This window comes from Abramis brama (assembly GCF_963993115.1).
Source record: "Abramis brama genome assembly, chromosome: 5".
Lineage (NCBI taxonomy): Eukaryota > Metazoa > Chordata > Actinopteri > Cypriniformes > Leuciscidae > Abramis > Abramis brama.
The window spans coordinates 26836413-26864168 of NC_139967.1; the positions used below are offsets into that span (position 1 = coordinate 26836413).

General features: G+C 39.0%; 1 protein-coding gene across 2 annotated transcripts; it reads right to left on the minus strand.

The window, feature by feature from the left end:
• Positions 1 to 380: 380 nt before the first annotated feature.
• On the minus strand, positions 381 to 27580 carry epg5 (ectopic P-granules autophagy protein 5 homolog (C. elegans)). 2 transcript variants are annotated; one of them, XM_084114057.1, is made up of 45 exons: positions 27449 to 27580; positions 26731 to 26840; positions 25755 to 26624; positions 25112 to 25355; positions 24588 to 24718; positions 24166 to 24273; positions 23968 to 24041; positions 23659 to 23770; positions 21627 to 21741; positions 21089 to 21239; positions 19995 to 20156; positions 19764 to 19921; positions 19404 to 19558; positions 19152 to 19292; positions 18733 to 18894; positions 18488 to 18610; positions 17906 to 18171; positions 17624 to 17764; positions 17334 to 17475; positions 16085 to 16282; positions 15860 to 15970; positions 15326 to 15448; positions 13763 to 13929; positions 12883 to 13113; positions 12538 to 12661; positions 12090 to 12237; positions 11601 to 11772; positions 11247 to 11409; positions 10657 to 10799; positions 10422 to 10578; positions 10022 to 10216; positions 9495 to 9708; positions 8656 to 8777; positions 8320 to 8527; positions 7639 to 7714; positions 7449 to 7552; positions 7122 to 7297; positions 6285 to 6464; positions 5997 to 6206; positions 5737 to 5881; positions 4215 to 4457; positions 3765 to 3984; positions 2940 to 3155; positions 2642 to 2756; positions 381 to 2168 (listed from the first exon to the last, which is right to left on the minus strand). In XM_084114057.1, exons 2-45 carry the CDS (start codon positions 26782 to 26784, stop codon positions 1986 to 1988), a joined length of 7653 nt encoding a protein of 2550 aa, XP_083970183.1. In that variant the 5' UTR covers positions 26785 to 26840; positions 27449 to 27580; the 3' UTR covers positions 381 to 1985. The 2 variants fall into 2 exon arrangements, with proteins under 2 accessions (XP_083970183.1, XP_083970182.1); XM_084114056.1 differs by having other exon boundaries at positions 27445 to 27574.
• Between the last annotated feature and the right edge of the window lie 176 nt (positions 27581 to 27756).

The window sequence follows — 27756 nt, forward strand, 5'->3', positions numbered from 1 at the left end:
ATGCAAATACCAACATGCTGGCAATGTAATCAAAGAAATAGATTTTCAAATTAATATTAGTTCTAAATTTATTATTATACACCAGTAAGCACATTCATTCAATCTCATATGCCTATATGATCTAATAAAAGCGATTTTCTGTGGAGAAACAAAGCTTTTAAAAGGAGAAAGGAATGTTTGATGTCAAAATTGTGAATGTTCTTTAACGGAGCACTTCTGTGTTTAAAAATTAAGTGCACTTATCAGGCAGATCACATGCTGGAGCAGTTCATCTGGTTTGGACATTGTTGGCCAGACCAAAAGTTTACACTCCATACAAATAAAAAGATAATAGTGAGAAAGATGAGCCTCTCTAAAACATTCAATTCTTCACATTGAAATAAATGTAGATGACCAACCATTATTGATTTATTTGCATGATCTCATAAGGAATGCACTTTTTAAAAAGCACATTACAAAAACATATATATAAATAAAATAAAATAAATGAAACCAAAATACAATATAATATTTTGTAAAATCACCAGCATATTTGTTGTGCAAATCAAATGGGAGAAAAATGCTAAATGAGGAACAGATACTCTGCGACTGTGATTCAGTTGATTATCATCAGATATCACCAAAACTCCTGCAGCATGGGAGGTCCAAAACATCCTCATACAGGCTTCAGAAAACCCTCACCACTCCAAAATAAATTATATAAATGACTACAATATTATTATGAGACTATGAATAATATGCACATCCACCCTCCAGAATGTTTAAGATATCTCTCTATTTAACTAATTAACAAGCTGATGGGTTAATATCGGTGTTTTAATTAGTGAGAGACATCTAAAACATTCTGATAGATGAGTCCCGAAGACTGGAGTTGAGAAACACTGCCTTAAAGGGATAGTTCACCCAAAAATGAAAATTCTGTCATCTTTTACTCACCCACATGTTGTTCCAAACCCGTAAGACATTTGTATGTCTTCTGAAACAAATGAAGATCTTTTTGATGAAATCTGAGACCTCCATAGACAGCTACGCAATTACCACCTTGACGCTTCAAAAAGTTCATAAAGAGATCGTAAAACTAATCCACATGAATTAAGCGGTTTAGTCCAAAATTTATGAAGAGACTCGATCGATTTACATATCTGATGAGCAGATTTAATTTAGGCTTTTACTCACATATAAACATTGATCAGCGAACATAAACAGAAGCTTAACCGAACCTGCTTGACGCACGAGAACAAACCTTTGGTTGCTGCGTAACACATGAGAATGAACATCACTGGTTCTCGCACGTCAAGCGAACATGCTTGAGCTTCCGTTTATCATAACTGATGTGTGCGTTGATGAATGTTTATATGTGAATAAAAGCCTACATTAAATCTGTCATCGTATAAAGTGATCATGTATCTTCAGAAAATTGGACTAAACCAATTTAGTTTTACGATCAGTTGGATTAGTTTTACGATCTCTTTATTAACTTTTTTAAGCGTCAAAGTGTCAGTTGGGTTGCAGTTTATGTGGGGTCAGAAAGCTCTCAGATTTCATCAAAAATATCTTCATTTGTGTTCCGAAGATGAATGAAAGTCTTACAGGTTTGGAATGACATGATGGTGAGTAATTAATGACAGAATTTTTCTTTTTGGGTGAACTAACCCTTTAAAGGATGACATTTTAGGAAAAAAAGTGTATGATGATAATGTGAGGACGAAAGAAAATTAGTGTACCGTTTTTTATTTATAACATTAAGCACAATTTAAAAAATGACCACTGTCTCAGTGTCTAAAATCACGATTTTAATGTATTCCTCGCTATTCTGTCCTTTTCCAGAAAACACCTAAGAGGGTTTAATGCGAGAAGGTCATTGTATTGATTCTCAACAAACAGCGCTCTATTGTCTCATCTGGAGTTAGAGTTGTTCTCCGGGAGTTTTTGGAGGGTTTCACAGAGCTTGACAGCAGGCGTTGAATCTTGTTTTGAGGTTATATCTAACGGATGATGTCCAGGTAATGCAGGTCAGTGTAGAGCGCATTGACCAGCAGGGTCAAAAGGCTGTTGCTGTCACGCAGACAGTGATTTGGGTACTTGATGAACTGACAGGCCTGGTTCACAGACACATGCAGCTCTGAATACTGCTTATTACTCAGCATCGCCTCCAGTACAGATAAGGCCTGAAGACAGAGAGTAAACAGAACAATACCATTTGCTTGTACTATAACAAATAATCATCAAATATCTAAAACATATCCCCTTCTAACCATCAGAAAGCCACACAACACTTGTTTAAACTTCCCGAAATTTTCCCTAAAAATATTTCCCTAAAATATTATATTATATTACATAAATTATATTTCTGTCATGACAACTCTCTGAGAGATTGGCATGGTAATGGTAATAAATACAGCAATGTTAACGTATTTGGTCTTTTGGCGGAATAGATCTGTTATGCTGCTGCTGCAGAGCAAGTACCGAGACTTGCTACTGCCAATACATTCACAGACATTGCTGTGAGCACATGCTGCTGCTGCACATGTAACATATACATGAATAACCCCCCATAGCAGAAATCAACCCGATGCACTAATTTTTACGTCTTGTCTGTTGATGACATCACACTTTTATCCCAATCCCTGGAAACTCTTACCTGTTGGGCTTTAGCTGAGAGCTGCAGATCTGTGCCCTGATGAAGACGCAGCTGATTCTCTGAGGGCACCTGAACCAGGAGAAATGCTGACATGCTGCGCGCCACAACCCGAAACCTGAAATACAGTAAGAAATGAAATTGTGAGGCATGCAAATTCACACAATTCAACTTTAATGGAGCTTTAATGGAGAGCAGTCGAAAGCTTTAATGGAGAGCAGTTACCTTTTACTTCCGATCTGGACGTCAAACTAAAATTATACTTCTAGCAGTATTTCAACAACTCTAAAACTTCTCTCACCTGCTAGAAAGGGGCGATTTCCTCCCAAGGCCGATGGCTCCCAGAATACCTGAGTTCAGTCTTTCTTCACCAAGCTGGGCCAGACTGTTCTGGAACGTCATTAAGGTGAGAATCAGAGTGTCAAGTGTGCAGGTGTCTTCTTGGTCCACCTGGATCTGCAGAAGCTCCAAGAATTTATGCCACCATAAAAACAGCTTTGCCTCATCAGCTGGACCACTACAGGAACAGACGACACACTCACTTAGGTCATGAATACAAGGCTATCTGTAGGGTTTTTAAAATATAATTTATATATACACTGTATATATAATTAATATTATTGTATTATTAATATTATTGTGTAATTAATCGTATTTTGGGGGGGGGGGGGGGGGGGGGGGGGGGTCAATGTTTATGGTAACATCTTAAACTATAAAATTACTGTAAAAAAATTATTTAAACTTTAATACAACTGTACAACAACAAGTTTTATAAAATTATAAACCTCACATTTCAGCCTTTAAACCATTTTTTTTTGTTTTATAGAAAAGGGATGTCAAAATGATGAATATAATGATTACCTTTTTTGAATGCAGATTAGCCTCTTATCGATCCTTCGGTTAACATTTACAACACTGTGTGCTGACCTTAAATGTGACTAACTAATTAAGACTTTTTAAGTACATGAGGGGACCCCCAAAATAGTCCCACAATAAGCACTAAAGGTAAAAGGGAAGTCATTTACTAGCTCCGCAATCCTACACTGCTTCCAGTCAGGTTTCCTGCATGCGTCCTTCAAGATGTGAAAGAACACAATGTCACTATATGTGATAAAGTGCACGTTACCTAGGGAAGACCTGACTGATCCACGTGTTGAGCAGCACTAAGGTCTTCTTCTCATTCAGGAGGGTTTGCTCTAGGTTGAGCCTCTGGAGGATGTAGACGTACAGTGTGAGGTAACTGCCCAGGCTCAGGCTTTCCTGGATGAAGTCCTCAACAGTCAGCTCAGGAACCTGAAGAGAGACCAGGATGGGCCCCCAACCAGAATACTGATCAGCACACCCACCTGAGAGAGACACACAAGATATTTTAGACAGTTTTATAAGAAACTAAAATTCGCTGTACTCTTCAATGGTACTGTAATAGAAAAACATGCAAATGTTTTGATTCAGCCCAGAGGTTTGCTTTTATGGTCCTAACATTGTGATTAGGGAGAGGAATAATTCCTAAAGGCTTACGCAGACAGAACATTTAAAATCTGTGACTAAGCCCAGAACAAGTACGAGCTATTATTACCGTCAGTGAAGTAGGAGAGAATACAGGCCTCAGTGGTGCGTGTCATGTGACGCACTGAGGCCAGGCATCTGCACGCAGCGGTTAGCAGAGGGAGAACCAAAGGACCCCGAGCTCGCTTCTCCACCCAGGAGTGGAGTTTAGTCCCGAGTCCCTCTGCTGTAGACATGCCAGCTTCATTCAGAAGAGTCAGCATCTCAGCAAACAGACTGCAGGTGGCCATGTGCCGCTGCTGGAGGTCTGTCTCTGAATGCGAGGATGAAACACATTAAGATCAGTTCAGCCTGTTTATGTGTTCCAGCTTTCCGCAAATATAAGCAGCTCAACTGTTTTCAACATGGGCAATAATAAGAAATGTTTCTTGCACAAAATCAGCATATTAGAATGATTTTTGATGGATCATGTGACACTCAAGACTGGAGTAATGCTGAAAATTCAGATTTGCCATCACAGAAATAAATTATATTTTAAAATATATAAAAATAGTAAAAAGTAATTTAAAACTGTAATGATGTTTCACAATACAACAGTTTTGTTTTTTTATCAAATAAATACTGCTTTGGTGAGCATAAGAGACTCTTACCGACAACAAACTTCTTAACCGTTGTGTAGCTTGTTAAAAGTTAAAATCAGCCTTGGGATGTAAGATAATTGAATAAATGCTAGAAATCACAGAAACTGACACACTAGATTAATATAAATCTTTGTCAAATTTGACCAAGGATTCTCCATTATATACCCTCTATATTATTCAGACTTAAACTCTCAGGCTTCAGACAGGGAGTAAACTTTTTGGAAATGAGTTTCAGTTTGAATGGTAAAATCGAATTTCAGGTTTAGCATGGAAAGTGAGCAGACACTAGGGCTAATTCAGAGATTACTGCACAAATTCTATGTACATATATATATGCTAGAAATATAAATATATAGCATTCTCTAGCATGCCAAATAGAGGTCATTGGCGTACAGTAGTGCCTATATCTGTCTGAATACACTCATTTCTTACTTTTTCCCCCAATCTGGGGATTGTGCAAATGCCTATGTCATTTACTATGGCAACCGATGCACTGTTTAATGAATGAACAAACTGATCTGATTTTGTCATCTTCTAAATGACAGTACAATAAATCAATCTAAAAGACTGGATCTGAAAAACAATCCAGAACTGTGTGCAGTGTGAACACAGCCTAAGCACTTCTGAGGCAAACAACGAGATGGTCCTCACTGCAGAACACAAGATCCAGGAGGCGGGGTTGGATCCAGATCCAACTCCTCCCACCGTACGTATACCTAAACCTACCCATCTCCACCCCCTGATCCCTAAACCCACCCCTAAACTTATCAATCTCCGCCCCCTGGATCTCGTGTACTGCAGTGAGGTGCTACTGCAAACAACTGCTTTTATTCCTATACGACCCAGTGGTACAGAGAACTACAAATTATGCTTATGCAGTATTTATGAGTCACCTGCTGAGGGACGTAGCAAGAAAATGAATGTGAAATAGTAATGAAATTTTCTCCTCACCAGGAGGGTTGAAAATGACAATACACTCCAATAACTTCTCCATTTCTGTCTCCAGAGATGCAAGACTGATGTGCCCATTTTGATCCAGAGAGGTCAGGAACTGCACCATTAGATGAAGGAAGGCTTGGCACTTTAAAGTCATGTCCTAACAGACACAAAACACACAGCAGCAGCACATCATGATGCTGTTAAGATGTAGTTATACGTTTCACTAATGTACAGTGTGCAAACATGGATTTGACAATAATGCGTCATCTAACCTTATGATGTAACACTTGTGTGGTCGGCCCAAATCCAGCAGCCATTCTAAGCAATCTGATGACTTGTTGTGAAGAAGTGTCATTACTGAGAACAAGGGATGCTGGGTAATGTGTGCTAACATAGCGCATAACATTTTGATAAGAAGGAAAATCCACTAGGTGCCAAGGCAGAGAAACTGATTGGTCCAGTAGAGTCACTACAGAAGACTCCTGTAGAAGTAAACCACAATAGATTAACCACTAATAGGCACTGTTGAAGATGATTAGGGTAAACAGGTGACCACTCACAGGTTTGCTGAGATCCTCTTTGGCCAGAAACACCATCAGGTAGAGGACAGAGACCACCATCGTCTGAGCTGAGGGGTTCAGCTGGGGGCTGAGAGAGTCACTCAATACACTGACCCAGTTCACCTCACACAGCAGCTCTCCCATAAACAGGAAACAACTCTTTGGACTTCCCCGCTCCACCTGAACATCATCAAATTAAATTATTGACAATGATCAATTAAAGTATCTAGTTTGTATGAGTGAGCCTGTTTAAACCTTAGAAGGATTAAAACCCACCATCTTCACCAAATTATTTGTCAAACTACCTCAATTACCAAATGTATATAGACAGTTCAGAGGTTTGGGGTCAGTATGATTTTTTTTTTAAATAAAGAAATGAATACTTTTCTGCAAAAATGCATTAAATTGATTAACAGGCACTGTAAATACTTTCATAATGTTATAAGATTCCTATTTCAAATAAATGCTGTTCTTTTGAACTTTCAGCAGCATAGCCGTTTTTTTTAATAATGATAAATAAGAAATGTTTCTTGAGCAGCAAATCATCATATTAGAATGACTTTGTCATAACAAGAATAAGATACATTTTAAAATGTATTAAAACAGAAAATGCTATTTTAAAATATAATAATATTTCACAATATTACAGATTTTACTGTATTTTTTTTTATCAAGTACATGTAACCTTGGTGAGCAAAAGAGACTTATGACATAAGAGACTCCAAATGTCTGAATGATAGTGTGTATAGGTCTAGATAGTTTTAAAACATCACTTCTCAAAATTCTAGAGACCCTCAACCAAGCTCAAGTAATACATGAGATTTTAAAGTCTCTCACATTGAAAAACTGGTTCATTAGCGTCTGATCTGGATGCAGGTCCTTCCATGGCAAACGGCTGTACTCAGTGTGGTAGGTGTACAGCAGGTACTCTGGCATCTTGGGAGATGTGCAGGTCTCACAGTAATGCATGAGATGAAGCCACAGAGCTCCTCTCTGTCCTGGCAACAAGCGATCTGTAACAAAAACATGGACTTAAAAATGAATTCTGATCACGTGAAATTTCAACTGAACATGTATTTGAATGGTAAAAAATATATAATTGAGCAGAAAAACAGCTGAATGAATCACGACTTGTGTGTTTTTCTGTTCTCTTAGGATGTTTACCTTTGAATTTCTCATGTAAAGTCTCCACCAAGCAGGCATATAAGCTCACTAAGCTCGTTGCAGCTGCGGCATCAGATTCAAGCCATGGAGAACAGCGGGGATGACTGTGACATACACAAGAGAGTTGTTACTCATCACTTCTGTCATCAGTGTTATTATAACCAAACCACTGAGCCACATCAAAGCATACCTAGTGTTGTCAGTTTCAAGGACCAGAATCCATGGTTTAAAGAGTTTGGCCATTTTTGCATGCAGGTTCTCAAAAGCTACATTAAGGAGAAAAGGATATAATATTAAAAAATTTGATTGTACAAATAGTTACTATGCACATCATGCATTTTATTTTAAATTTTATTTCTGCATTTATTTGATCAAAGTAGCAGTAAAACAATAATATTGTGAAATATCATTACAATTTAAAAGAACGGTTTTCTATTTTAATATATTTTAAAAATGTAATTTATTCCTGTCATGGAAAAGCTGAATTTTCAGCATCATTAACTTCAGTCTTCAGTGTCACATGATCCTTCAGAAATCATAATATAAAATATAAAAACATTTCTTATTATTTTTAATCAATGTTGAAAACAGTTGTGCTGCATATTATTTTTGTGGAAACAAGTGATACTTTTCTTCAAAATTCTTCTTCTTTTGAAAGTTCAAAAGAACTTCATTTATTTGAAATAGAAATCTTTTATTACATTATAAATGTCTTTGCTGTTACTTTTGATCAAATGTCCTTGATGAATAAAAGTATTACATTTGTAAAAAATATTACGGAGCCCAATATTTTGAACGATAGTGTATTTCTACATCTATATAGTTGTAAATATATAGTTGCAAAGCATAACAAAGAAATAAAAATTTGTACCTTTGACCAGTCTTGGACTTCCTACTGGTTCTTTGCTGCAATTGTTTAATTCCAGATAAATTACGTAGGTAATCAGATCTTCACAAAACACCTTGACTTCCTCAATGTACGGCCCCCATTTTGAAAGAAGACCAAAGCTCCTGAAGTCTGCATTAGACAGACGGAGCTTCAGGAAGAACTTTGAGAGCCATTCGATTGTTTCATCCACCTAAAAAAACATTATATTATTGTAATGCTCTGCTTCAGTTTGAAGTATTTAACACAAATAGTGTTCCAGTTAAAATATGTTTTGTATATGCCAAAGAAATAATTTAAAATAAGAGTGTTTTGTGTTACCTGTTGAGGAGAAAGAAGGATGGAACGGGGTTTGTCTGTCTTCATCTTAGGATGAGGAGAACAGCCCAGCACTCTTAGTGACGTTCTCCAACAGTCTGGACTGAGAAGCTGCTCAGAAGAGCCTGCAGGAAAGTGAACCATGTCAATTTTTCCAATTTAAAGTACATTTTCAATTATAGCACACTCTTCATATGTAATCTTTGACGTTTACACTGAATGTTTATGAATTATGAAAAGAAATATCATGGTAAACTACTAAAACAAGGTGAAAGTAGGACACTTAGTCACAAGAAAAACCACTATGACAGAAATCCATAGATAATCAAATCTACAAATGCAGGTCTGGACTGATATATACGTACGGTGATGATACACACGGCAACTTTTTGAGCAATGTTGCTGGGCAATCTTGCCGAGCGATTGTTGCTTGGGCACTTTCCTATTGAAAATGGGCAATAAATTTCTATCTGGATAATTCAGATCGGTCGTGGGCCCCGTGTCTCATCTGGTTGCCGTTGACGGCAACATTGCCTAGCAACATTGCTCAAAAAGTTGCCCTGTATATCATCACCTTTAGTCTGCATACATATACATATGATTTAGCAAATAATAATATTTTGCAACAAAAAATTTTATAGAAATTTGATACTACGCAGCATAATGTCTAATGCAAATACAATCGCAAAAATGAATGATTGTGACCTGAAAATCTGAGGTTTGCAAGTATATTAAAATAAAATAACTGTTTGTCTGAAGTGATTAAATGAGAGAATACAGCATAGACCCCAACCAAATCCAAAAAACAAATTTGTCTAGGTCAAAGAAAAGGAAAGTCATACTCTGCATGAGCAGACGAAGAAAGTCACTGTAGTGGTCTGGAAACTGGTAAAGCAGCAGTTCAGTCCAGTGCTTGCAGAAGATGTTGAAGGGCATGAGGACTTCTGCCTCAGGTTCCAGCCCACAGGTGCACAGAGCCTGATGGATGATTGCCATCAGCCGGCTACGCTCAGAGAACAGAGGCTGCGTCGCCGACAGCCACTGAGTCAAGTCAAACTAGAAGCACAGAACAGATTATTATATGCAAACATGAGCTGCACATTCAAGAGCAAAAACTAGAAGGATCCAGCATAAATCTTATACAATTAAATGAGACTGTTTTGATGCACCCGCTATTTCTGCACAAAAACGGGAATAGTTTGGGAATATGCTAACAAAATCCTGTTGAAGGATATGACAGCACTACTTCACATAATTATGAACAAAACAGTGATTCTTTTTTTTTTACAAATTCTTTGTATCACATAATAGTTTCAAATGCAACTTGTCTGACAAACACTGAAAGCATTATTCAATGAAGGCGAATTACTTTTGTGAGGAGCATGAATATGACATCACCGCTGTCTATGTGAAGGGTGTTGACCACTTCCTCGTACAGAGAGACCAGCTCTGCAGGGGAGGCGTTTGGGGTGAAGTACGGTGAGAGCAGGTTACATAGGTGTCTGTTGAGCAGTATGGTCTTCAGCATGTGTTTACATTCTGATCGGACGTCCCGGATGAAAACCTATAGTCAAAGACACACATTATATAGTCTGTATTACATAAAATAGGTAAGACAGAGCTGTAAACTTTGAGAAACTTTGAGAAGTGATTCACGTGAAAAAAAGAGAGAAAAAAGTACATTCAAATGAAACATAATTTGAGAAAACATCCTCAAGTTTTGAAATTAAGGCTGAAATAATGTAGCAAAGTTCTCCTGAAAACGATACCTGACCCAGGATCTCAATACAGGACGTGAAGAACTGGCGAGTGGGTGGATGTCTCTGTGTGTCCTCACAAACAAAGGACACTATCTGATAGAATGCAGCGATGCCCACTTTCAGTATGCCAGGGGATGTATTTAGTTTGTAAACATTAACCAAAGCCCTAAACAAGAAAACATGATGTTTACATTTAGTGACACAAATTTAGAAAGTGTAGAAAATGAGATGAGTGGCTACTGACGTGATGAAGTTCTCTGTGTGCACGGCCGCCTCAGCCAGACTTTGAGGAGGAGCTTTGATTCCATCAGCCTGTAGCTGTTTAATATCACTCTTCAGGCACTGGATCTGATTCTGCACTGGATCCAGTTTGTGCATTGTTGAGTACTGCAACAAACAATGAAAGGGAGAGAAAGCTCATGAAAATTTAGGATTTTTGACTCAAGTCACTCGCACATTTTTGTGACCGCACCGTCCGTGCGGTCACAAAAATTGGGTTGCATGAAGATGGGGTGTGCGGACGACCTGATGACGAAAATTATGTCATGTGAACGGTGCACGGACGTGGACAGCCGAAGTATACTATGGGCTTCAGTTGTGTTTTGTGTTGGACCTGAACTCTGCATGAAGTTAGATCTCCAAGAACAGGATTAGGCACCCCTGCCATAAAAAAAACTTAAATTTGGCTCCTTAATATGACTAAAGTTTTCATCTCATGTGATTGTACATTATTTTAAATATAGTTTCAAATGTACTAATTTCTTTATATGTAAACCTTTTAACGAGGTAAAGTACATCTTATGAAGTACAGAAATAACAGACATATGTGTTCACCTTAACAGTGACATGTGCGGGTCCCTGGCAGGGCTGTCCACCTTTGCCACGGCACTCTAACTGCATTGAGAGCTGGTCTTCTCGGTTTATGTAGAGCTGAGGCAACACCTCCAATAGTTCATTGTCTAGAGCGACCTGCTGCGTCTCTCGGACCGTTGCCAACCTGAGAAGAGGACACAGTCATGATTTACAACATAATTCAGCAATACAGCTTATCATTGAGTAATCTGAGCGGCTCCAGGCTCCATTAATCACTAGAGACTTAATCTTTAGTGTATCTTAAGTGAGTTTTGACATTATCAACCAATAAATCCTTCAAAACGACTAAGTAAGTGCTCATGTAATGAGCCTTACTTGGCTTGATGTTGGAGCTTAACAAGGTCTTCCTGAATTAAGGCAGTTGAAATTTTCTCATCAGACAGACTCTCAGTGGGAATGTCAGGCACTGGAGCTTTCATAGGCATGAGCAACAGCGCCCCCTGGGGGGCAACATGCTTTCTCAGGTGAGTGAGAATGCGTTCCCTTGCTGCAAAAGAATAGTTAAGGAATATATTATTTATTGAAAAAGGTACAAAATGCTGTTCAATTAATCAGCAAACTGTGACCTAAGCTCTACATATCCAACAGCAAAAAATACATGTTAACATCTTTTTATTATACAAAACTATAACTTGAATATGTTGAAAAAGGGCTTGTTGTGAGATAAATGCAGCCCCTGACTCTTGCTTTTTTTATTTAAATATGCCTGATGCAAACAACTGTAGCATTCCCTCATATTTTGACTTATAACGTAGAGAGTCCAGATATCAGAATATGGTTATTAGTGGAAAGTGGGCTCAGTACCAGCCAGAGGATTGATGAAGTCAATAAAGCTGGAGGAGTTGGTGTTCTGGGAAAGTACAGGTTCACTCTTGACTTTTGACCACAGACTGAGCACTTCCTGCAGCTCATGCTGGACTCGCTCTATGTCCACATGCTCCATCCACACCTCCTTAAAGATGAATTGACAGACCTGGCTTCAATTTATTTTTCATAATGTTTTGTGTCAATTCAGTTTTTGCCGTATATTTGATCAAATAAATGCAGTTTTGGTGAGCATAAGAGACTTCTTTCAAAAACATTACAAAAATCTTATCAATGTAGATTTTGTTAAATATACAGCTTTATATTTTATATTTAAATTGGAAGGGATTGTTTTAAATAACATTTTTATTTAAAATAATCTACTAAATCCGTTTGATGATTCACAATCCTCTTAAAGACCAAAACATAGGTTGGAACAAATCCTCACCTGCTGGCGCTGCATGATTTTGGCTAGGCGATGGGTATCATACTGCTTTGGCAAAGAGGGCAAGAAAATTTCCTGCTTCTGAAGGTTTTCATCATCCAACCACAAAGCGAACACAGTGAAGAGCCTGAACAATAAGAGTTTGACATTTAAAAAAAATATATATTGTAATATATATCTTTATATTGTAACTTGACATAAATGAAAACCATAGCAGGACTCACAGCTTGGAAACAATATCAAGTTTCTTTCTGATGTCAGAATCACTCAATCACACACTCAATAGGACATTCAACTCAACAGTAAACAGAATAATGGATGTTGAGAGAATAAAACACTGGACATTACCGCACAAGCTCAGTGTGCAGCTCAGGAGAGGTCATGTACTGGGTGATGGGCGTCCCGGGGGTGAGCAAACCATCACTGGATTCACCTTTCAAAGAGGGCACTTTCAGAGCCTTGCTAGCAGCATGGTGGAAGTCAGACACCTCAACCAGCCGCTGTCTGAGGCTCTTCAGCAAGGAGAGATGGGCCGCACTATGGAAATAACGCCTCCCAATACAACCTTTCACCTCCAGCCTGATGGTGCCAAATAAAACAACAGAGACAAGGGTTCAGAAATACCCATAATCATACAAACTGTACCACATATGCAGTTCACAACTCACAAATATTATACATTACTTTAAGTAATGTAAAAAGTATACAGTCATCTCGTCATTACTGCAAATTAAAACCCCAAGTGGGTCACAGTATTATAAAAATAATAAATGCATAAAATATTGATTTGAGCTGAAATTATTTCATTATGTTAAAGGAAAAAGACTTTGAAGTGTATTTCAGAGAGCCATGTAATAAAATGGACATTTTCCAGGTACAAAATAATCTTATATTGACAAACACAGGAAGTGAAATGCATCTGTGACATTGCACAAAACATAAAAGACAAAAGAGAGTTATGTTAGTGAAAAAGCTTCATGAGAACATTAATATCATGAGTCAGAAGGAAAGAGGAACAGTGTGAACAGTTTCAGTTGAATACAGCATGTACTTTGAATCCAACATGCATTATGTAACAACTAGACTTAAGTGAACTGAAATAGCATGGTGATATGTAAAGTTTGGAAGTCTTCACTTTAAGGAGCCAGATAATTTAAAACTTAGCAAAACAATAGGTACTAAATAACAGTTATCTAAAAAGGATAGAAAGTCTCCATGTTTAACGTACCCAAACTCTGGTCCAGATTGACGGAGGTAAAGTTGGAAGAATTTCTGCCACACTAAAGGCAGGAGTGGATGATCTGCAGGGGTAGCTAAAGCTTGTTGAGCCCAGCGATAGATCATCAACCTCTGCAGGGACGGGACGACCTGAAGCTTGAGGCGCACCTGAGCTTTCTGACAAAACGAAAACAAATGGGCTAATAAAATGTTTATTGCATTAATGTATAAAAACATTTACAGGGATCTCAAACCAATTAACCGATGAATATCTATTATCTTTCCAGTCATTAATGATTAATGGATACTTTTTTTACTCTTTGAAATTACTTATTTAATAATGTCACCAATAAGATCCTCAATGTAATATCAATAAGTAGGGAAACAAGGGATATGAGTTTGGGGAGTTTCCTCACATCAAAATTTTTCCATCACCATGTCCCATTAGGGGCTTTGTAACAAAAGGAATGATGTTTCAAGTTGGCAAGTTTTACTCTAAAGACCACCTGCAAAGTGAAAAAAATATTTTAAAGGTGTCCTATTATGCCATTTTATGAAGTCTTGATTTTGTTTTTGGGGTGTATTAAGAATATGTTTTCATCCTTAATTGTTCAAAAAACGCATTATTTCTCACATATTTTACATTATTATAAAATAATAGTAAAGCGCCTCTCTCCCCAGTCTGGCTTGAACATGCCGATTTCGATGAAGCCCCTTCTTCTGAAATATGAAATGTGTTGTGATTGGCAGTGATTACAAAGAGAAAACAAATGGTTTTCGTTTTCATTATGTCTCACCCCTCCATAACTGCAAGCTCTACTCTAGTGTAAATACTAAGGATGGTGTAAATTTCAAACCACTTTGAGCATGATTCAGACCCTGACAATGTTAGAGAACAAGAGGACCACGCAGAACAGATTTCATGCACAGATTTCACAGGACGTTTCAGAGTGGTGTGTTTTTTGTAATTTTCTTATACATTATAGATACGATGTTATGCACCATTTAATCGTGATATTTGTTGGAAAACTAAGGTAATACAAACAGTAATCGATCACAAATCTATGGTTAATTTTCCTAAAGAGTGGTGAACCGTCTTACAAAAGTGAGAGCTTACAAAAGAAACAGAAACAGAAAGCTGTTCTCCATAAAATGTGCAGTGCACAGATAAACGTTAGGGTTATAATGTTCTGGAACAGTCTCTTCATCTCTAGCGCAGCTCAGCCAGGCCTCGTCCCCTTTTTTGCGTATTCCGTGGGCAGTTAACCCACGAGTAACATTGTGTTGTAGTCCAAACGAGCCGTTCATTGTTAGTTCTTGAAAAGTGAATTGTGTTAAATATCTCCCTTTAGAGTGGACTTTGAGCTTTGTAACCTTGCAGATCTTTTTTTATGCTCAAACAGCAACAATACACACTAACTAAAATTGAAAATGTGGAAAAGCATAATAGGACCCCTTTAAACAATTTTCACATTCCCTGGTCATTTCAGGTGTGCTCAAAAACACTCTTTGATGTGACTGCAAATGTAAATTGTACTGAAGAGGAGAAGGTTGGAGCAGAACGAAAGTGTACCTTCAGAGCCTGATCTGGTGTGCAAGCAGAGTTTGAGAGGAGCTCATGCTCCACAAAACGTCGCAGCTGAGAATCTTCCTCGAACATTGTCTCCATGTTTAGCACCAACCAAGCAAACCACACCTTGAGACACGGAGAGGGACATGATGACTAAGGGTGCTTTCACACTTGGTTCAATTTCCTGGTCCAAACCAGAGTTCGATTGCTCCCCCCTCCCCTCGCCGGATTGTATTCACATTATATAATTTGGGTCTGAACCGAGGTACATGTTGCTTACTAACGATAACGCAGAGGGTGGCAAAATGCATAGCGATTTAGATTCAGCGATTTAGTATGATTGCATTTATATCAGGAGCGAACAGTACCAGAGTTCACATGAACCGTACCCCAGACTTCCCAGATTTAGGTATGGTTCGCAGGTGCACAACAGAGTTTGGAAAATCGAACCCGGGTGCACACCAAAAGCGCCATTGTGAAAGCACCCTAAGAGTAATTAGATCAAGATGTGCCGTATAAGTAATAGCCTGCACATACCTCTCCTGTGAGAGAATTGCCCTCAATGAAGGATGGAGTAATATTTCCTGCCACTATCCAGCCCATTAGAGATGAGAGCAAACCTTTGTCTCCATGATAACCTAATGCACTCTAAAAGGGAAATCCAAAAACAAAACACCATAAAAAACCATTTGTCAATCATTTGCTTTAATTCACCCATTTGTTAGAAGAAGGCTGTTTAAACATCAGCCAAGAATGAAAAACCTTGTGTTGTTGGTAGAGAAGTTTCTGGAGACATTCCTCTTGTTGGTGAAGAAATGCAGCACGGCACAGGTGGTCCAGAAGGTAGAGAACAGCTCTGTCTCGATGCCAGAGGTTCTGTTCGGTCAAAACCTGAAGCCAGAACTCAAGAACAGCTACTGCACCAACACGCCCGGGCCTGGAGCTCTCCAGAATATGAGCCTGCAGGACAATAAGATCTTCTCATGATCCATAAAGATTTTTAAGGTTTTGTATTTAAAATGTGAATTATTTTTATGTATACACTACTGTTCTAAAGTTTGGTGTCGGTATTTTTATTTAAAAAAAATGCTGTTCTTTTGAAATTTCTATTCATCAAAGAATCCTGAAAAAAAAATAAAAAAAATAATAATCAAATCAGCATATTAGAATGGTTTCTGAAGGATCATGTGACACTGAAGACTGGAGCAGTGGCTGCTGAAAAAAAAATGCAGCTGCCATCGCAGGAATAAATTACATTTTAAAATATATGAAAGGGGTCATCAGATGCAAAATTCACTTTTATATGGTGTTTGCACTAAATGTGTCTTTGCAGTGTGTGGACACAACCGCCATACAATGAAAAAAATCCATTCACTCCTTTTTGTTTTATTTTTATCCTCAAAAAGCCTAAACACTCTCAATAATCAAGCGTTTAGATTTTCTGAGCCATATGACGTCATATTGCTCATGCTCCGCCCACGACAGCTGACGGACTGTCCTATATTAGCATATTTCCACCCTTAGCCATCTGTATTCTGTCCATTAAGGCAGGTTGCCAAAGCAGCACTTTAATGTCTTGTGTCGACACGCCCCACGGAAGAGAGGGGTGGGGTGAGCAGTTGCTCATTATCATTTAAAGAGACATGCACCGAAACAGGTCGCTGTGAACAGAGCTGTTTTTGAGGAGGTAAAAGGGTGCTGTTTTACACAACCATTGAGGAATTTTAACCAAAGTATGTTACAAACTTTACATGAAGAACCTAAAGAATCATACCAACTTGTGGAAAATGGGCATCCGATGACCCCTTTAAAATTGAAAACAGTTACTTTAAATTCTAATAATATTTCACAATATTTCTAAGCGACTTCTTTCAAAAACATTAAAGAATCTTACCGACATCAAACATTTGAACGGCCCTGTATATTTTTCATTGGGGGAGTTGGATTGGGTAATAAAGGAAAAAGAGCAACAAGTGTCCAGTATACATGGATAATCAACACAAAATCCTACCTGGATCACACTGTTGAGGAGTTTTATGTTCTCACATGTAGAGGTGCCAATCAGATGCTGGGCCACCTTCTGTGTGACCTGCTGGGTCACACCCTGAGTCCCACTATCCAGCTGCAAGAAGAGCTGGATACAGCTAAGAAACCTGATTGATATTAGAAGGAAAGCATTGGTTTTCTTACATAACTACAGCATTATTAATTCATTATGCGGTAAAGTAAATAAACAGATTGCCAAGGCTGCAGTAAAGTCTGACAGCAAGTGAAAAATATTTAAGCATAAATATTCTTAACTGTTCATTCTTGAGCAGATAAAACTGGCAGTGGTAGACCAGAGGAAGGATGTTTTCCAGTATATGCACTACAGCTTTGAGATGACGGGACTGAACCAGAGTCTTCAGCAGAGATATTCCATCACTGCAAAGCTTCTCCAAACTGTCATGAAAACATTTAAAATTAATTCATGTTACTAGACTTGGATTTTCATCCAGCCTGGAACATTACTGATGATGAATCAGTCAGTCGATGGTCTCTACATTTCTGTTTGAAACAAGAGTTGTAATATTCCTTCCAAACCTGTGCCCAATGGTTGTCATGTCAATTGCCAGAAAACAGCCAATAGGGATGCCCGCTTTGACTGCCTTGAAAACAGGGTGCATGATGGGAGAGTCTGTGATCTCAGGCACACTGGGGGCGCTGGAAGAGGGAAGCGGACACCAGGCATCCTGAGGATTTCTTTCATTGGCATGGAGCTTTAGCCTCAGAACCAGGTCCCAGGCCCACTGGTTGAAGGAGGATTCTAGTGTCTGGCCAAGCCGCACCACGTTAGCCAGGTAAGACACCTGCAGAAAGTTATCACGCAGCAAATGTGAGCTGGCACTAGGAAGAAAATTATCATTCTTTGAGGGAAATTGTTAACTATCAACTGTAAGTGGCTGATTCAACCTTTGGCTATTATTTCTACTGACGAATGGAGGTGAACCAGTGCAAACTAGATATTTTACATAGATTGATGCATTAGTCCCCAAAAACAAAGCCATAAAATGTACAACAAATTTCATTTTAAAACTGTTGAGGAAGCTAATTAATCTGCAGTAGTCAATGAACGACAATCAGTGTTGATTAATAGGCATGATATGTAGCCACCTTATTTCATACCTGTTTGATGCCTTCTGATAATATGCCACCATATGGCTTGTCTGTGAGATATTTTTGATATGCCTCAATCCCCAACAGGGCGACTTCACTGTGCAAAGACGCTGGTAAAATGAGGCAACCATTCTGTGGACAAGACAGAAAGTTGTATTAACACTTTATAAAAAACACAAAATAGCATAGAAACTGGACACATTTTATGATGATAAATCAGTACTTATGTTTCAATAATCATAGCTGAGACTCACGGGCTGAAATCCCCAGTTGAGGCCCTCTAGTATGATGCAGGCTAATCTGTTCTCCACAGCAGAGAGACTGAAGTTCAACAGCCAATCTCGGATCAACCCCACCTCAGCTTGAGCTGGTATCCACAAGTGCAGGGGCAACTCCTTGAACAGGTAGAGTGACACCTGGACAGGTAATCATAATTATCAGTATTTGCTGATATAAAAGACATTTTGAGTAGGCAGATGAGTAAATCATTGAATAGACAATACAAAAATGTATCTTTAGATCCTGTATTTTGTTCTGTTATTTCTACAGTACCTGTTCTGAATGCATATTTAGTAGTGTCACATGCTCAATTGTCAATCTTTATCAGTCTCTGATCATCCAGTTACTACAGAAATCAGAAATTAAGTTCTTGTATTTTTCAAGAATCACTCACCATGCCCACTTTCTCTATGGTCTCTCTCAGTCTCTCCAACAGCACAGAGATTATGTGAGGGTGAGCAGTTGCTACAGCCGCTAACAACTCCCGCCCAACTTTAGAGAAGATCTCACGGGTGGCGATACTAACATAGGACACCTCGAGCAAAGAGTAATCACACATTTATTGCATTTATAACACCCGGATGATGTCATGATCAGATGTTGTTTTGTGCTTCTGTAAAATGTTTGGGGGAAAAAGTCAAATCACCTCGTATATGTCTAGCACTATGTTCCTGACAAACTCAGGGTCTACGTCGGTGCGTCTGGGCTGGGCCATGTGTGCAAACGTTGTTAACAGGCAGATTCCATCCGAGCTGTTTATCTCTGACAGCCAGAGCTGAAACTTTTCCTGATGGCTGGGTTCTGGACATACATGAACACACAATAAGAGTTTTTGCACTAAACCAGTAGTCCTCAACCAGGTGAAAGTGACCTTGGGGGCACAAATAGCTTAAAATGATTTTAAATAAGACAAAAACAATCATTTTACTTAAATAAAGTGAGCAGCTTTAAACTAGTAAACTATTCTCTTGTGTTTTTCTAGCATCAGATGTGCTTGCCATCTCACCTCTGAGTCCCCGGATACAGTCCTCAGCACTCAGGCTACAGCTGAGCTTCTCCAGACCATCCATCTCTGCACACTGCATAATGTAGAAGATCTTCCACAGCATGCAGCTGGATAACGTGCCATATGGCATCTCAGACATGAACAGCCATATGCCCAGCCTGTAAACCAATAAAGAGTTAGTTAAATAGACATTATTACACATTAAATAGACTACATAGCATTATTCTATACCTCTTGGCCTTGAGCACATGAAGCACTGCTCTCAGGAAGAGATGGTCAAACTCCACCTGCAGCTTCTCCATTGAAAACGACTGTTCCTGCATTGTGGTTCTACTCACACCTGTCAGGCTGATGTACTGCGCCCAGTGGTCACTAACATAACAGAGTGTCATCCTAGAATGAGGAAATGAACATGGACAAAGTCAGTACTTATTAAAAGATGATATTAATAATTTATAATAACAATTATTAATTATAATTATAATAAATATAGCTGCAAGCAGCAATTATTGGGGCCAAGCACAGAAAGAAACAATGAGACATGCAACCATGGCTGGGAGCTTCAGAAAAACTGAAACAATAATTAAGATGTTTTTAGATTATTATAGTTAAAATGGCTGGAAAAAAAATAAAAAAAATACAATCACATGTAATATGATTAAATTGCTTATCACTTTTGACCAAAAGGTGGTGCTGTTACCAAATTTATGTTGTGTGGTCAGTGTGAGCAGACGATGCATACAAAGTTTGGTGTCAATATGGCAAAGCGTTGCACTTGTTACAGCCTCAGAATTAGTGTGGTACCATGCCATGAAATTTGTTGATGTGTTATTCGAGAACAGTTTGGTCAATCAAAAAGCTTTTAATAACTAGGCCGGCATGGTCTGAAGATGATCTGAGTCAATTTAGGTGAAAATCGGACTAACGGTTCGAAAAAGCAGGTATTCAAAGAACTTAAATTTGACAGACAAGAAGTTTGACCAAATATGGCATAATTGGTATCATTGTCTAAAATGGCTGTGGTTAATGTTCAGACTCTCCTCTATCAGTGTACCAAATTTCTCAACTTTTTAAATCATACACTTCCATGGGCTGCCATACACTTCCAGAGCAGAATAATAATAAGAAGAAGAACACTAACCATTACAATAGGTGCCAATGCACCTTTGGTGCTTGGCCCCTAATAACACTATAAAATAATATCAGATTATAGATTAAAATTGGATTTGGAAAATATGGATTAAAATAGGATTACTAAAGTATGAAAGCATTACTGTATATAGTATGAAATGAAAAACTGAACTGAATTAATAAAGCTTACGTACCGAATCATGTAACCAATCCTCTTCACAAATTGGCGATAACGTGCTCTGTTGTAGGTCTGCAAGCCAACAGCAAGCAGTTCGACCAGCGAAGAGGCAAATGCAAATATCTTCATCATCTTTTGACTGGTGGTGGCTTGAGGCTGATAGTCCTCTATTGGCAAGAGTGACATTTAACGGGTCAACTTATTAAATCGGTATGGAAAATGTCAACTCTAATATACAAATAACTGTCTAAAGATTTCTAAGTCTTAAGGGAAATACATGCCATAAGCTTTGTTTCCATTTCGTATCCCCATTCTCCCATCCTCTAAACAAAAATTGACATTTTTCCATTCTATGGAAAGTCATTCATGTTTGAAATCACATGAGGGTGAGAAAATGATGACAGAATTTGCATTTCTGTGTGAACTATCCTTTTCATAGCAAGTGAATACTATACAATCTCCTGACCAATTAATGAGGAGAAACAGACATACACTAAATATTGCATGGCTGTCTCAGCTCATTTATGAGACGATTTATATGACGAGAGTCTCACCTTTAGAGCAGATCCCCAGTAAGCGTTTGAAGAGCTCATCAAAGGGAAACTGAGAGAACAGAGAAACCAGATCATCCTCAGACAGCAGCATCCAGCTTGTTTCTGGGTCTTCATCCTGAGAGAGTTCACAAGAGTGTTACAGTAGTCACTGATAGTAAGGTTTTGTTGGTACTTAGATAAGAGACACAAAATAATGGCACTTTCGGCCTGTGCTAACAGAAGTCAAAAGTCTGATCAGAAGTTAATGCAATATAATATATAATTGATTCCTGATGTCAATATACAGTGAGGAAAATAAGTATTTGAACACCCTGCTATTTTGCAAGTTCTCCCACTTAGAAATCATGGAGGGGTCTGAACTTGTCATCGTAGGTGCATGTCCACTGTGAGAGACATAATCTAAAAAAAAAATCCAGAAATCACAATGTATGATTTTTTAACTATTTATTTGTATGATACAGCTGCAAATAAGTATTTGAACACCTGAGAAAATCAATGTTAATATTTGGTACAGTAGCCTTTGTTTGCAATTACAGAGGTCAAACGTTTCCTGTAGTTTTTCACCAGGTTTGCACACACTGCAGGAGGGATTTTGGCCCACTCCTCCACACAGATCTTCTCTAGATCAGTCAGGTTTCTGGGCTGTCGCTGAGAAACACGGAGTTTGAGCTCCCTCCAAAGATTCTCTATTGGGTTTAGGTCTGGAGACTGGCTAGGCCACGCCAGAACCTTGATATGCTTCTTACAGAGCCACTCCTTGGTTATCCTGGCTGTGTGCTTCGGGTCATTGTCATGTTGGAAGACCCAGCCTCGACCCATCTTCAATGCTCTAACTGAGGGAAGGAGGTTGTTCCCCAAAATCTCGCAATACATGGCCCCGGTCATCCTCTCCTACAGTGCAGTCGCCCTGTCCCATGTGCAGAAAAACACCCCCAAAGCATGATGCTACCACCCCCATGCTTCACAGTAGGGATGGTGTTCTTGGGATGGTGCTCATCATTCTTCTTCCTCCAAACACGTTTAGTGGAATTATGACCAAAAAGTTATATTTTGGTCTCATCTGACCACATGACTTTCTCCCATGACTCCTCTGGATCATCCAAATGGTCATTGGCAAACTTAAGACGGGCCTTGACATGTTCTGGTTTAAGCAGGGGAACCTTCCGTGCCATGCATGATTTCAAACCATGACGTCTTAGTGTATTACCAACAGTAACCTTGGAAACGGTGGTCCCAGCTCTTTTCAGGTCATTGACCAGCTCCTCCCGTGTAGTTCTGGGCTGATTTCTCACCTTTCTTAGGATCATTGAGACCCCACGAGGTGAGATCTTGCATGGAGCCCCAGTCCGAGGGAGATTGACAGTCATGTTTAGCTTCTTCCATTTTCTAATGATTGCTCCAACAGTGGACCTTTTTTCACCAAGCTGCTTTGCAATTTCCCCGTAGCCCTTTCCAGCCTTGTGGAGGTGTACAATTTTGTCTCTAGTGTCTTTGGACAGCTCTTTGGTCTTGGCCATGTTAGTAGTTGGATTCTTACTGATTGTATGGGGTGGACAGGTGTCCTTATGCAGCTAACGACCTCAAACAGGTGCATCTAATTTAGGATAATAAATGGAGTGGAGGTGGACATTTTAAAGGCAGACTAACAGGTCTTTGAGGGTCAGAATTCTAGCTGATAGACAGGTGTTCAAATACTTATTTGCAGCTGTATCATACAAATAAATAGTTAAAAAATCATATATTGTGATTTCTGGATTTTTTTTTTTAGATTATGTCTCTCATAGTGGACATGCACCTACGATGACAATTTCAGACCCCTCCATGATTTCCAAGTGGGAGAACTTGCAAAATAGCAGGGTGTTCAAATACTTATTTTCCTCACTGTATATGCAGTGAGGTCAAAAGGTCTGAAACCATTAGCAAAGAAATTGTAAAAAATTCTGTTAATCATTTTTAATCATTTAATAAAAATCAGCATAACAGTATGAGTTCAGACATTCTCCATTTTCAGTTTGATGATGGACCGCCTCACCTCCTCTCCACCCTCATCCACTAGAGTCCAGTTACCAGATGCAGGTCCTGTAATACTGTTGTTGCCCTTCACGTCGCTGGGCTTCATGTGTCCGAGGAAGTCTGCACGGTGCCTGCAAGTCACACAAATCTCCATATTCAATTAAATGAATAATGCAAAGCCAAATTCTGTCTCAAGTTTGAGCTTTTAGTTGTAACTGTAGTTGAGCTGTAACTGTAACAATGGCGATAAAACAGACAATAATACAGATAATATGTAAAAAAGATTCAATGGATCATCAGCTCAATTTCCAGTAAAGCTAATCTTTACCTCGCTGGAGACATGAGGATAGCCAGAGCCTGCATGAAATGATACACTCCAGATGGGTTATCCAATACTTTGATCTATTGAAGGAAAGTGGATGCAATTACTATTATAAGACAAGCAGATATTTGAGATATTTTAGATTTCGCTGTTAAGATTGTTTACAGCTGATCTGAGTCACACATCAAGGCTCTGCTTCAGTACCTGTAGGAATGGCACAGCCCATTTCCCCACACCTGCCGGGCAGCAGAGCAGGTGGTTTAGGATGAAGAGATGATCTCCTCTTGAACCAACCTGATGCAGCACAGACACCTGGATGGAAAAAAAAAGCTTTTATGTTTCATCATAGGCCATGAAAACCAGATCTTATAACTGAGATCCTTTTAACTCTGGAGAAACGTAAGGGTATGAGTATAATCAGCTAAGCCTGAATTTAATAAATTAAAGGACATCAGAATAATTGGTATTTATAGATACCAATATTGTATATGAATGTAATATTACAAATAATTTGTATCCGTTTTTTCAGAATGTTCCACATGAATATAGTAAGACTTTCTTATATTGTGATCTCATGTTATCTTGACATTTTTTCAGTTCATTAGCTGGTGTTTGAGGATCTTTACCAGCCTCTGAAGCCAGAGATGGATGTCAGCCTGAAACTGAGAATCATCTAGGACCCGTCGGGTGAAAATAAACAGCACACTGATGCTCTCCTTCAGCGATTGCAAAGAGGACGGCTGAGACTTTGGACTCACTAAGAAGTTCAATACATAAAAATCAATAGATGGCATGGCATTCAAAATAACAGATATAACAATTTTCAGCTGTAATACTATGCTTTTTCAATGCTCATTAGGACCAGACATAATAATACAGAAGTAATACAGTTGTCAGTTCTGGTCATCCAATCTTTGGATAAAAGTGTCTGCTAAAATACACAAACAGTGAACAAGCAAAATCCAACAAGAATTGCATTAAATATGCCTCAATTATCAAAAAATGTTTTTGCATTTGCCATATTGATGTTTTGTTAACACCAGTGTAACTGTGAAAATATTTATGCTAGTCATGGTACTCCTTATCAAACAGTGTAAGTTAACCAGTTATTTGTCTAATGTACAGCCTGGACTTATCAGTGTGAACTTGCCTGTGCTTGTATCTTGCACAGCCACACTTTTGGTGGCGGGGTTACTGCTGAGCAAGCAGTAGAGATAAGACTCCACTTGCAGACGGGACAGGATGGAGGTGTATGAGTGCAGGGCCACTGTCTGATGGAGTATTTCTGCTTTTGCAGAAAACAGATGCTTCAGCTCAGCTAATGCTGCCTCGTTCAGAGTCACCTGCTGGTAGCAGTGGTAGCCAAACACCTTGGTCTGGTCCGCACATACACCCTGTAAAGCAAACAGGTGTTTGTGATCAATAAAATAGACCAATGCAGTGTATTGTTATGGTAAGGCATGGCTGTGACTTAAACAAACAGCTGGGTTTACAGTTTTGATAAGGACACACTATAAAACTTCATTAGACTGGAGATCATGCTACCAAGTCAGAAAACATTCAGCTGATCGAGGTTGTGCGCATTTATTCAGAATTGCACTGAATCCATTCCTGAATTTGAAATAAAATAGAATTGAGGTAGAAAACATGATGCAGAATCACAATAAAAAAAATGATGTATTTTTTTTTTTTTGTCTTGAAATTTGAAGGTTTATTGGCTTTAATATAACTATATGGATAGGTAGGTAGGTAGGTAAGATAGATAGATAGACAGATAGATAGATATGACTCACCTGCAATGAAAGCCTTTCATCCTTGAAGCTCCACATGCGATTCTGCACATTTTTGCAGTCTGAGTTAGCAGCCTGCAGTTCAGTCTGGGCCTGCGTCAGCTGTTTACGGCACCTCCAGTAGCTCAGCAGCAGCTCGTACAGCTCATGTCCCTCTTGGTGGGCCAGACTCTGGAACTCGGCTTCATGCAGCTCCACGTTTTCCAGCCAGGAACCGGGTTCCCATGTCCGTAGCTGCTCGCTACTGAAGGGCTTAACAGACTGACAGGTCCTGGGAAGCTCTGGATAAAGCCTCTCCCTGGGCTTCTCCACGTCAGCGACCTGCACAGGCACCAAGCTGGGAGGGGAGGATTCCTGGTTCACCAGAGGCAGAACAGCTGGAGCTACCCGTCCCTCAGAAGCCACTGGCATAAAGGAAGTATCTAACAGTCCATAGGCGATAGAGTATGAGTCCTCCGAGAGCCGAGGCTCAGAGCAAGAAGCTGGGATAGATGGATATATAGAAGGAACACTAAATGACTCAAGTTTAGCACTAAGAGGTTTGGGATCACTTTGGCTGTACTGAGTGGGTGCCAAAACTTGGTCCACCCAAGGTGCCGTGTCTTGTGATGGCGATTCATGCTCTTTGTCTTCATGGCAGGATGGTGTCTTCACTATTTCAGTCTTATCAGACAAGAGAACTTGGTCCTTTTCAGCTTTGTCATTATGGTCTAGTGAGGTCTGTGTGGCGGGTGGGTTCAGATCAGAGGCAGGAGGAACATGAGAAAGGCTGAGAGGGACATCAGTGAACTCAGGAGCTGGCGCTGGCTCATTAAGTTCTCTAGAAGGTCCAGAGGACTGTCTAACACTCTCTAACTGTCTCTCCTTTTTGACCTGTTAATGAAGAATAACTAGGTTTAGGATTATGAGATAAACTTAAAAAAGAGTTTAAGTGTCAACCTAAAGATTAGTAAGAGAAATATTATAGGTGGGTTTTCACCTGTGGCTTCCCACTGGATTTGGACTTTGATTTTTTGGGTCTTACAGCCTCCATCTCCACACCGGTCTCCACATGATCGTTATAAAATTACTCCATTCCTCTACAGGACCCTGCAGCACACAAGTCAATAAGCTTTAGAGAAGATATTGCGTTTAAAGGGACAATTCACACAAAATTTTTAACTTTACAACATTATCTCCTCACCCTCATGTCGTTACAAACCTGCAAGGTGACTGAGAGACTCTTTTCACTGAGAGATCTCTTGTTTCACTGAAGTCACATGGGTTGTAACAACATGAGGATAATCACAGTTACATGTATTTGATGTCATTTTTGAACTACAGTACTACAATAGCCTACAATTAAAATAAAACAGAAAACGAAACCAAATATGTAAGAGCGGAAATTGTGCCGTTAAGAGTTTCCACCTTCCATATCAACATCTAAACCAACTGGTCAACTGACAGCGACAGAACATTGATGAACCCGTGCACCAGTTCACATTCAGCTGATTCAACGCTATTTCTATTCTTAGCAGTGAATAAATGAGTTGTTCCTTCCACGAACGAGGCTACTATTTCTATTAAAAAAATAAACATAGGATTGCAGGGAGGAGCGAATCAACCAACATGATAACCCCTGCTAAAATGGATGATTCGTTCTACAAAACACAACAACATAATTTCATGTGAAAGGAAGATTATTATAACTCACCTACGTGATATTAAATGTTACTCTTATAAACAGCAGCTGTCAGAGAGTCATAAAGATTTAGCGGAGCTGTCAATTCTTGGATTGTTTTGTTCCTGGACGCTCTTGCAATACGGGGATCACGTGCCCCCCCACCCTCAAATGGTGAGCCGGAAGGGACAAAACGCGAAGAATTTATGAGCCACGGTACGAAAATGGATTAAAAACATATTTTTTGAGTGCAGCTGTAGTTTTGCCGTTTCTACAGTTTTGTTGCAGTATCAGTAGTTGCTTCAAAACAAACAGACACAATAACAATTCTGAAAAGTTCTTTAA

What these genes read in the sequence shown, in the direction of transcription:
- epg5 (XM_084114057.1), bottom strand. Translation starts at nt 26,784, where the DNA reads ATGGAGGCTGTAAGACCCAAAAAATCAAAGTCCAAATCCAGTGGGAAG. An exon ending in CATGTGCTCAAGGCCAAGAG is followed by an intron (nt 19,922 to 19,994) that starts GTATAGAATAAT and finishes ATTGGTTTACAG; the next exon opens with GCTGGGCATATGGCTGTTCA. An exon ending in CCGCACATGTCACTGTTAAG is followed by an intron (nt 10,800 to 11,246) that starts GTGAACACATAT and finishes TGTTTGTTGCAG; the next exon opens with TACTCAACAATGCACAAACT.